Source organism: Erinaceus europaeus, chromosome 4, assembly GCF_950295315.1.
Source record: "Erinaceus europaeus chromosome 4, mEriEur2.1, whole genome shotgun sequence".
Lineage (NCBI taxonomy): Eukaryota > Metazoa > Chordata > Mammalia > Eulipotyphla > Erinaceidae > Erinaceus > Erinaceus europaeus.
In genome coordinates, this window is record NC_080165.1 from 102843448 (window position 1) to 102855275 (window position 11828).

At 42.8% G+C, this 11828-nt stretch overlaps 1 protein-coding gene across 3 annotated transcripts in view; it reads left to right on the top strand.

Moving 5' to 3' along the window:
* The window catches only part of C4H12orf4 (chromosome 4 C12orf4 homolog), a 45150-nt gene extending 37568 nt beyond the window's left edge, over window positions 1-7582 (top strand). For 2 of the 3 annotated variants that reach the window (XM_016189634.2, XM_016189633.2), the window contains exons 12-14: window positions 5630-5687; window positions 6222-6289; window positions 6864-7582. In XM_016189634.2, coding sequence (XP_016045120.2) covers window positions 5630-5687; window positions 6222-6289; window positions 6864-6956 — 219 coding nt within the window. In that variant the 3' untranslated portion in view covers window positions 6957-7582. The remainder of the gene's footprint in view (window positions 1-5629; window positions 5688-6221; window positions 6290-6863) is intronic. The other variant, XM_060190254.1, reaches the window with a different exon arrangement.
* The last annotated feature ends 4246 nt before the right edge of the window (window positions 7583-11828 follow it).

Sequence of the window (11828 nt, forward strand, 5' to 3'; positions counted from 1 at the left end):
AGATATGTACTGTCTTAGTTGTTGGGGCGGGGGTTTACCATCCGGAGGTGGCTTCCCGCGCAGCTCCACTTCTAGGAATTGCAGGTTGCGATCTCTGCTCAAATCTCTGCGTACTCCAGCTTGTCTGCCTTCAGACCGGACCGGCAGCTGGAGATCTCGTGTGCCCAGATTCGGCAGGGAGCCCAGGGGTCCGGGAGGCCCGGGATGGTTCCAGAATTCATAGAAAGAGGGCAGGCAGGCCATCTTTGTAGAAGGCATGAGCCTAGGTGCCCAGGGGTGGCGGCCATGATAGGCCGCTGCGGCCCTGCCCCATGGCCCTGCCATGTCTGCTGCCCTGCTCGCAGTGGCCGAGCAGTGTGGAGGGATCACGCGTCCAGTGCCCTGCACCACGCGGTGGAGATCTGGCTCCTGTGGGCTGGCCTCGGGCTCTAGCATATTGGCATCGGGCTCTAGCGTGTTGGCTTCGGGCTCCAGCGTGTTGGCTTCGGGCTCCAGCATGTTGGCATTGGGCTCCTGCGTGCTGGCGTCGGGCTCCTGCGGGCTGGTGTCAGTCTCCTGCGGGCTGCAGGGCTGCGGGGCTGCGGGCGCGGTGCGCGGGGTTGTCTGGGCGCAGCCGGCTGGCTGGCTGTTTAACCAGGTGGAAACAGCAGCTCCGCGCCTCGCCTCCCGCCCGCTGGCTCTTCCTGCTGGCTGTTCTGAGTTCGCCCGAGTGAGTGGAAACCACAGAGTGGTCCAGAGATAAATGTTCCAGAAGCAGCAAAACAGTCTCGTGAAGAAAGAGCAGAGGCCTTTGGAGATCTCTTCACAAGCAGAAGAGAAGGCCATCGTGCATAGGTAGCCAAATTGTCTTTACTTATCTGAAAGATGAGCAGGTCAGGTCCACGTGGGCACCATTTGTTGTTAAAATTCTTAAGCTCTAGCCGGGCGGGTTAGCTTCGCAGTGGTGAACAGAGACTCGTGGACACACGGCTGGGCAGGGAAGCTGTATTTCTTTATTCAGGAACCACGATTCATAAACTAAGACAAACTAATCACCAAACAGAACCCTGCTGTCTCTTTGCAGCGGCACAAGCACTCTTTCTTTTACTCTGGAACTCAGGAACTCTTGGACTCAGGAACTCTCGGACTCAGGAACCCTCTGAAACTCTGACACACTGGAACTCTCTCTTACTCTGTAACCCTGAAACTCTTGAACTCAGGAACTCCGGCACTCTCCAACTCAGGAACCCTCTCCCGGGGTTCCTTTTGGGCGGGGCCAAGCGGGCCCGCAAAATTAGCAGGACTCATCCAATACTCTTGGCGGGGGGGGGGGGGGGGGGGGAGGGCTAGAACAAACCAATGTAAAGCATACGACAGTCAGGCAATGGCAAACCCAATTCTCACTTTACCATGGAAGATTTGCCTGCAGTTATAATCAAAATTGAAATTGTCATATCAGGGAAGCTGGGTGCTGGTATGCCTGGTTGAGTGCACATGTTGCAATACACAAGGACCCAGGTTCAAGCCCCCACACCTGCAGGAGGAAAGCTTCACGAGTGGTGAAGCTGTGCTACAGTTGTCTCTCTCCCTTCCCCTTTTCTCTGTTTCTCTGCCTCTACCCAGTCAGTCAGTCACTCATTATCTCAGTTTCAGAGGTTTAGAATTCATTCTATGTGGGAGTCCGGCGGTAGCGCAGCAGGTTAAGTGCACATGGCGCAAAGCACAAGGACCTGCGTGAGGATCCCAGTTTGAACCCCGGCTCCCCACCTACAGGAGAGTCCCTTCACAAGTGGTGAAGCGGGTCTGCAGGTGTCTATCTTTCTCTCCCCTTCTCTGTCTTCCTCTCCTCTCTCCTATCTAACAACGACAACAACAATAATAACTACAACAACAATAAAAAGACAATAAGGGCAACAAAAGGGAAAATAAATAACTTTTAAAAATTTAAAAAAAAAGAATTCATTTTATGTGATGCCTGTTAGAGAACCCCTGAGTTATAAAGAACCAGACATGTCATAAATTCTTTGTTATCTTTGTAGTTCTATCTCCAGACTCAAGGAGTGTGGGCTGTATCAAGGTAAACACAGATAGTAGTCAACAGGCCCTTCAGACTCATATGAAGTCTCCCTTATCTGACAAGCTTGGGGTAGGGTTAGGATTTGCAGAGTAAACACAGAATCTGTTATAATCACTAGAATTGGAAATAACAAGTCTGATAATAGATTCACCTACATATTAGGAGATAAATCATTCAATTATTCTTGCCCTTAAGATGTCTATGTATGCCTTTAAAGTGTTTATATATACACTTAAATACTTATATTTGATGTAGTTGTATGAGCCCATTACCCAATACATAGAGGAAGCGATTGGTCGTGTGAGAGATGTGGGAGGCATTTACAATTTACATTCCCACCAGCAGTGCAATGTTTCTTTATCCCTGCAGCCTCTCCAACATTTGTTGTTACTATCCTTTCTGATGTATGTGTATATTCTCATTTATTGCCATTATTTGCATTTCTCTGACAATGACTTTTTCATATTTCTGTTGGCTTTTTGGATCTCTTCTCTGGTGAATATTCTGTTCATAGCCTCTGCAGTTTGGGGTGGAGTCATTTTGTTTTGTTTGTTGCTGACTTGGTGAGTGTCCCTTCATTGACTTTGTGCAGGGCGAGGTTGGGAAGGAGTGAAAATGGTCCTCGGGTACTGATGTGCCCAGATGGCAACAACCATATGTAAGCCAGTAACCCTTCAATAAAAAATAAAAAACATGCACTTTTTATTGTTATGGGAAGTAGCTTAACAGAAAGAATGCAGCATTTCCATGTGTGAGCCCTGGGGTTTGAACCTCAGACACGTCATATGCTGGATCCAAGCTCTGGTCTGTCTCTCACACATTTTCTCTCTCTCTTAAATCAAGTCAACTTCTAAGGAAATGAAGCACCATTAATGAGAAGCAGGACAAACAGTCCGACATAAGCTCAGAAGCTCTAGAAACCCTGGAATTAAGAGGCACAGAGCATAAAATAGTTGACTGATGTATTTGAACATAGAAACAAGTTTTAAATGACTTGAAGTAAAAAGATGCTAAGAAATGGCTTAGTAACTACAAAACTGAGATCCTAGATACTGAAAAAAAATCTCAAAATAAGTGGATTCCCCCACACACACAGATTTGAAAACTCAGTACTGTTAAGATACTATTGGGGGCTGGGCAGTAGCACAGTGGTGTAAGCGCACATGGCACAAAGCGCAAGGACTGGCTTAAGGATCCCAGTTTGAGCCCCCAGCTCCCCACCTGCAGGGGGGTCGCTTCACAGGTGGTGAAGGAGGTCTGCCGCTGTCTATCATTCTCTCCCCTTCTGTCTTCCCCTCTCTCAATTTCTCTCTTATTCAACAATAGCAATAACAATAATAACAGCAAGGCCAAGAAAAATGGGGGAAAAAAAAACCCAAGTTACTATTAAGTACTGTTCTCCTTGAATTAATCTGTAGATTCAGATCCCAACCAAACTCCTTAATAGGGCATCTTAGAAGACATTTTCAAGTTAATTTTAATATTAATAAGTGGCATGCTTGGTAGAGTGCACACATTACCATGCACAAGGACAGGTGCAAGCCCCTTGTCCTCACCTGCAGGAGTGAAGCTTCATGAGCAGTGAAGCAGTGCTGCAGGTGTCTCTGTTTCCCTCCCTTTCTATATCCACCATCCCTCTCAATGTCTCTCTGTATTATCAAATAAAGGAGAGAAGGGAGAAAAAGAAAGAGAGAGAGAAAGAAAATAAGGGAGGGAGGGAGGAAGGAAGGAAGGAAGGGAGGGAGGGAGGAAGGAAGGAAGGAAAGAAAGAAAGGAGCTAGCTGTTAGGAGCTGAGTATTCATCATGCAGACACGAAGCCCTAGCGATAACATGGGTGGCTATAAAAGAATAATAGGAAGGGCCATGATGGTACACCTGTTCCAGCACATGTTACAGTGCACAAGGCCCCGGGTTTAAGCCCTCGGTCCTCACCTGCAGGGGGAAAGCTTTGCAAGTGGTGAAGCAGTGTTACAGGGGTCTCTGTCTCTCTTCCTCTCTATTTCCCCCTACCCTCTCAATTTCTGGCTATCTGTCAAATAAATAAGGATAATAAAAATTTAATAAAGGGGCAGGCAGTGGCATAGTGGGTTAAGTGCGCATGGTGTAAAGCGCAAGGATCTGCTCAAGGATCCCAGTTTCACCTCCAGGCTCTCCACCTGTGTGTGTGGGGGGGGGGTTACTTCACAGTCGGTGAAGCAGTTCTGCAGGTGTCTTTCTCTCTTCCTCTCTTATCTTCCCCTCCCCCCTCAATTTCTTTCTGTCTTATCCAGAAAGATGGAAAAATGGCCCCAAGGAGCAGTGGATTCCTACTGCTAGTACCAAGCCTCAGCAGTAACCCTGGAGGCAAATAAAATAATAATAATAAAAGGTCAGGTTCTGAATTTTAGAAAAGACCGAAGCTGGGGGATGCACTGCAAGTGATTTATTTTTAACCTGTGCACTGCTCACCTAATAAAAATATTTTTTAAAAGTTCATAAATGTGATTTTTGTAAAAAAAAAATAGAGAGATAGGTAGAGAGAGGGGGGGGAACATAATGAATTCTTACAGCTTAAATGATTAGTTTCAGGTCATCTTTTACTTTTGAAATGACATGTTACACAATAAAAACATTTTGAGGGGGCTGGGAGGTAGTGCAGCACTGTTAAGTGCACATGGTGCTAAGTGCAGGAACAGGCAGAAGGATCTGGGTTCGAGCCCCGGAGCCCCACCTGCAAGGGGGAGTCGATTCACAAGCAGTGAGGCAGGTCTGCTGGTATCTTTCTCTCCCCCTCTCTGTCTTCCTCCTCTCTAGATTTCTCTCTGTCCTGTCCAACAGCAATAACAACAATAATAACAACAACAATAAACAACAAGGGCAAAAACAGCCTCCAGGAGCAGTGGAATCTTAGTGCAGGCACCAAGCCCCAGCAATAACCCTGGAGGCAAAAAAAAAAATTTTTTTAAACATACTTCTTATTCAGTTATGCAGTTTAATAGAATTATTTATACTAACATATTGAAAGTAGCAGGTGGAGTTCCTGCATCACATGCTTTTCTTTAAAAATAATTATCCAGGGAGTTGGGTGGTAGCGCAGCAGGTTAATCTCAGGTGGCGCAAAGTGCAAGGACTGGCGTAAGGTTCCCAGTTCAAGCCCCTAGCTCTCAACACCTGCAGGGGAGTCCCTTCACAAGCTGTGAAGCAGGTCTTCAGGTGTCCATCTTTCTCTCCCTCTCTCTGTCTTCCCCTTCTCCATTTCTCTCTGTCCTATCCAACAATAACAAGGACATCAATAACAACAATATTAACTACAACAATAAAACAAGGGCAACAAAAGGGAATAAATAAATAAATATCAAAAAATGGGGTGGGGTGGTGGTAGCATAATGGTTATGCAAAAAGGTTTTGTGCCAGAGGCTCCATGAGTGTAGCCTAAAGTTGGAGGAAGAGAATATGTCTAAAACTAAACAAAATCCAGCTGTAAGTGCCGAATGTTTGTCTGAGTCTGTTCACAAAATAAGTGATGAATGTGCATTTTTTACTAATGTGGCTGTAGGTGTTAATCATACGCTGTATGATCTGTTGTATTTTAGGAAATGACTATACCATGGTGCTTAAGGAGAGCAGAGCTTGTGTTTAAGTGCGTCAAAGGTGAGTATGAGCTGCTCTCTGGCAATGGCATTGCTGCCTCCCAAATACTGAAGATCTACCCAGGAGAAAGAATGCAAAAGTCATCCTACCTAGGACCAAACAAGCAATTGTTTTTGCAAGTACCTTTTTCATTTGCCTTTTCGCAGTTACAAATAACCCAGTCCCATTGCGATTCCAAGATATCTTGACACTCTTCTTAGAGTTTTCTCTCTATTGTCTTTTGTTTTCTTACAAGGCAAATAGTGTCATATGTTTAAATAATCTTTAGCAACCTACCTTAACTTTATGAAGGTTAAATAGACTTAACTTGAAAGTTATTAGTTGACAGGTTAGTTCAGCTTCACCTGCAGGAAGAATTGAAGATTACAGAGGTTTATCTTCTGGCTTAACCTCTCCTACAGTAGGAAGTTCAATAGCTAACAAGTCAGAACATGAAATCCCATGATGAGAATTCATTTTATGTCATTCATTTTAACCCATCAGTGGGTTAGAAGACCAGAACTCATAATTCAGCAGACTGTGGGTCTGTTTTAGGTTTCATGATGGAAATGGCTTCGTGGGATGGTGGAATTTCTAGGACAGTGCAATTCCTGGTACCCCAGGTATGTTTTCTGAGCAGATCTCATCTCAGTTTTGTCTCTGTTACCATTTTCCTTACGGATCAAGTGAAGCAATCTGTCCTTAACTCAGTATAACAACAAAAGGCTACTGACTTCCTATTTTTAATCAGAAGACATGTTTAAATGCTATAAATGTACCTACTTTATTGTTGAAGATGTCAGCACCTATCAACTTGAGGAATTTAATCTCCAAATCAAACTTGACTTTTTTTTTTAATCCACACTTAAGTTATGTAGATTTTAACACGCTCATGAGGAAGGGCACTAGTAGATAGTGACTCTGTATGGAACTCAGCAAAACTAGTGGCACATTAATTACCAATGATGTCATATAGGGATTTTTCTGGTAATGAAAGATACTGTGCAGAAATAGCATTGGTTCTCAGAGGGTGAAGCCAGAACACCACCCCCTGCCCATACCATGCAGTCAAATTGATCATGACAGGAGAATCCACATATTGAAATCCCTACCTACAATGGTTGCAGACTTTAAAATACTTTAAAAAAATTTTTAATCAGTGATAACATATGCAAACTTTTTTTTTACCCCTAACAGAGTATTTCTGAGGAAATGTTTTACCAGCTTAGTAATATGCTCCCCCAGATCTTCAGAGTCTCATCAACACTGACTCTGACATCCAAGCACTAAACCCTGACAGATTGGCATACTGGCAGGAGAAGGTGAAACTCTCCAGGAACCTGAGTTATGCTATGATTCTCTCAAAGCAAAAGATGTCCAGAAAGAGAACTTGGCAACCCAAGCCACAAGTGAAATCATGATCTACGTTAAACATATGTCTGTAAAGCATTCCAGAAATTCACATACTCTGCAGACTAGTGGTCGTCTCCTCCCTTGACATCCATTTGTTCCAAAATTTCTTTATTGGGGGAAAAAAAAAGAAACAAAACCTTTTTTTTTTCTTCTTGTTATTATGCTCTCTGCTTGAGAATATTAGTAAATTAAAACTTCTGACTTGTCACACATGAGCACTGGATCTAGGATATTGCTCACTACACTTTAGTAGAGACGTTTGTTCCAGAAGGTTTGGATTATAATAGGTGCAAGGTTTAACTGAGCACACAAAATCTTCCTTTCACCTTATTTGCCGATTTGTCACCTGCACTTCCAGATGAGCTATATGAATTTCTTGTAACAGTTTTTTTTTTGTAGAAACAAAAATATATCAGACAAATGTTTATTTAAAGTTTCTTGTTTTGAAAGCTTGCTTGTAATGTCCCCTTTCTAAGGTTTAATAAATGAAAATAAGAAAAAGATTTTCAGTTCTTTTTCTCTGTCTCATTTCCCCTCTATGAGCCCACACTTCCCCACTAATAGCAGTTCATGGGCTAGAAAAATGGTGTGCTTATTTGCAAGTTCAGTGGAAAGTTTATCCAAGCCAGCACCTGTCTGTACATTAGCACACAGCACCATTGTGAAAATCAGTGAAGGAGGATCGTGTGGATTGCTTCCTTCGACTTCCTGCCCTGCATGCTCAGCTGCCTTGACCACGCTGCTTACTGGTTAAGGGAATGTATTTATGTGCTGTCGACACTGTTCCACCTCCACTTCATTGTCATTCCCTATAGAATTACTTTTTCAGATCTGCATTGCAGAAGTGACCACATTGAACAAAGACATCTACATAAAAAAAAATCATTTCATCCAATTTGAGATACGTGCATGTAGGAACTAGCCTATGGAATGAAGAGAGAGCTTTAAACGTCAAGAAATAACACACTATGCTTACATAGAAACACTCTGGCGGAGAAAGTGTCTTCCCATATGCTTTTTACTGTTTACTCAAGTAAACAAATTGTCCAAGTAACAGCTATACAGAGAACACCCACACCAGCTTACCAATTACATACTAAAACTTTCAAGTCCTCTGCCAGGGAGTCTGATAATCCCACCTCTTAAGAAGATAGCCATTCTGCTGGTAGAGTAACAGCACAGTTTACACGTCACTGTTGTCATGGAGACTGAACCCAATGTGAAACTATAGACAAAGGTACACAATGGGAATTAGTGTGACAGGTTGAGTTGGAGGTGGGTGTAGTGGGATTAGTACAAAGCATTCAAAAAAGAGTTGAGAGTCTCCACAATATTCCTGTAACTAAAGTAGATATGCAGCTAACTGAATACCACTTGGTATCATGGTATTGGAGAAAGGGTTCATTTACAGAAACTTGGTGAATGCTACTGCCCATCCTTTGTCATCTCAGATCTGCTCAAGTTATCATTCACCTCAGGACAATTTGAAGACACTATTTGACCTATGAAGTCAAGATGAATTAAGTAGCTTTTTCATGTGGGACAGTAGTGCATTGTAGAAGTGTTAAATTGGGGAAATCACAGTTAGGATGTCATAGTCTACTGGTAGACACACCTAGCACAGACACTGATGCCAAATAGATCATCTAAAGTACTAAACATATGCATTTAAAAATAATTTTAAATATATGCATTTGGGGGAGCTTCATGAGTAGTGAAGCAAGTATGCAGGTGTCTTTCTCTCTCCCCTTCTGCACTCAATTTCTCTATGTTCTGTCAAATGAAAGGAAAAAAGCCACCAAGAGTGGTGGTCTCAGTGCAGCACTGAGTCCCAGCAATAACCCTGGTGGCAATAAAATATATTTATAAACATACAAAAAAAATAATAATTTAAATAATGATAGTTTAGTGAAGGTAGTGGATAACAGTCTAGCACTTCAGTCTAGTTTTGTTGCTTCTTACAGAACTGAGGCATCATGCATGTACTTTTTTTTTTTTTTTTTGCTCCTGGGCCAACATTTTTATTTAAGAAGAGAGAGACCATAACATGATTCTACCATGCATGGAGTATCTCCCAGTACTATGGTATTCACATGTTGTGCTGGACTAAAACCCTAGAGTTTGTGCATGGTAACATCTGCACTACCAGGTAAGCTATCATCCAACCCCTGGCATATTTATTTCTAGTTTGGACTTTGAAGAGATTATGACCCTTCTCTGAAGCTCCTAGAAGACTTCTTAGAAGCAAGCAGTCTCAGACATTTCATGAGTGATGTGAAAAAAGTACCTTGGGCTGAGCATGGACAACATTTGTAAGAATATGTTGGGGAAAACGGAAAGGAGGGAGGCAGAGACTGGTAGTCTGTGAGTTGGAAGGATCTGGCCACAGCAGTCTTTTGGGAATAGGGATAGTAGTTGTTGGGCCTTGGTACAAATAGCTGGGGGGGGGTGGGGGGAGGCAGGCGGTGGCACACCTGATTGAACACACATATTACCATACTTAATGGCAAGGTTCAACCCCCTGCTCCCCACCTGTTGGAGGATGCTTCACAAGTGGTTTAGCAGAGCTTCAAGAGTCTTTCTCCCTTTAGATCTCCCACTCCCCTCTCAATTTCTCTCAGTCCTAGCTAATGAAATAATAATAATAATAATAAAATGGCCATCAGGATAGGTAGATTCATAAAGCAGGCAACAAGCCCCAATGATAATCCTAGTGGCAAAAAAAAAAAAAGAAAGGAAGGAAATCTTTAAGGAATGTCTCAGCACAAAAAATTACTATTTGTTCAAATAGCTTAATATGTTCAGATAGCTGAAGCTGGCCTTGTAGTCTTAAAAAATATTCCTTAGGAATGAGGTAGGGGCATTTTTTCCGAGGTCTCCGTTCCATACTGTTCTTCCCCATCCTCCGGTTCTGTTCTCAAAGCACAAAGCCAAGTAAGGTTATAACCTTGCTATTGATCAAGAAATGTGGCACCAAGCAGCTGTTCCTGAGCTTGACATTGTGACCGGGATGAGAGAAATGCATGCAAAGAATTTTAACAAAGACGTAACCTAGCTTGCCTGGGCGTTGGCAGCCCTTGCAGGCACAATGCAGAGTCAGTTCAGTTGAGCCCTGGCTAATTCTCACAGGGAGAGCAAAATGTTTCACAAAGAAAGTCTTTCCTGCCCCAAGGAAAATCAGAACTGTGTGTGTGTGTGTGTGTGTGTGTGTGTGTGTGTGTGTGTGTGTGTGTGTGTGTGTGTGTGTATGTGTTAGTGGTGGGGGGGAGAAAGAAAGAAAAAGAAAGCTTAGAAAATGGAGTTCCTAACCTCATCAAAGTAAGGACTGCAAAAGCCGAATAAGGGAAAGAGAATGGAATACTTTAACGATGACTCTTTAGTCACTATCAGGCCACCACCCCATCAGCTGGGGTCCTATTTGGGGAGTCCTGAGATTCCCAAACAGACATGATGGGTTTTAGACCTCGAATAAATCCCTCTCTCCATTGTTGCCAGTCGTTCCTAGCAGGAATAACACAATAGACCCTTTTGTGGGCCCCCATAGGATCTTGCCCTCAACTTGGATCAACAATGGTAGAGAATGTTCCATCCTCCGAAGGGAGGCTGGACAACATACTCTGTCTTGCACCTGAGGAAGTCAGAGTGGGGAGTCGGGTGGTAGAGCAGCAGGTTAAGCACACGTGGTGCAAAGTGCAAGGACCGGCATAAGGATCCCGGTTGGAGCCCCCGGTTCCTAACCTACAGGGGAGTCGCTTCACAAGCAGTGAAGCAGGTCTGTAGGTGTCTATCTTTCTCTCCCCCTCTGTGTCTTCTCCTCTGCAGGATACATCCCAGGACCCGTAATACGACATGGCAGAACCTGCAAAGTCTGGCTCACAGAGACCTCTCTCCTACACTTTCCCTGTATGTCTTATGTTATAACTGGCCAGTTGTTTTTGTGAGTGAGTGTGTTAAATGACAAATTTTTTTTTTCTTTTTTTTTGCATGACCCATCTGCTTGGAGTACTCTAAAAGGTTATTGGCCTTATATAAAAATGCTGGACGCAGCCAAAGTTTCTGGAGACGTCCAGAAACATTCCAAAATTTTTTTTTCTTTCTCCCTCTTTTGAATTTTATATATAGTTTTGGTATATATGTAAGTGTTTAGTCTTAAACTGTGTGACTAATGACAGATTTAAAATTGTTTTTAAATAATGTGTTTTTATAACAAAAGTTCTTTTTCCTCCAGTTTGTTATAACTAAATGTTTATGGGTATGTCTCAAGTTTGGTAACACTAACTTAACGGTCAGAAGTGTAACCCTACAGCTACACTTTTACCAGACAAGGTAAAAATTAATTGTTAAGGTAACTTACTATTTAGGTAAAAGTCTAAATGTTCAACGTGACTATTCATTCCCAAAACTAAACTATATAAATTTTATATACAGGACACCTTTGAAGGGCCCCCAAAGGTGCCCTGTAAACTATCTTGTGGAAATTAATCCACAACAGATCTGGCATCAATCTGGCACTGTAAACGTTAAAATCATTGTCACGAATATGCGTTAACTCTCTAAGCAATTTGAGTCTGTTTAAAATACATATTTTAGCTAAAATTGGTCTCAAGATCCTGCGGTAGAGGCTGCTACAGGAGGTAACATTAGATGACCTTTTAATAAATCATAAAGAGATTCTAAACCAATTATAATCATCGAGGTATCAACTATAACAAACCTATAACTTGTTGCCAGTTCAAATTAACCACGAGA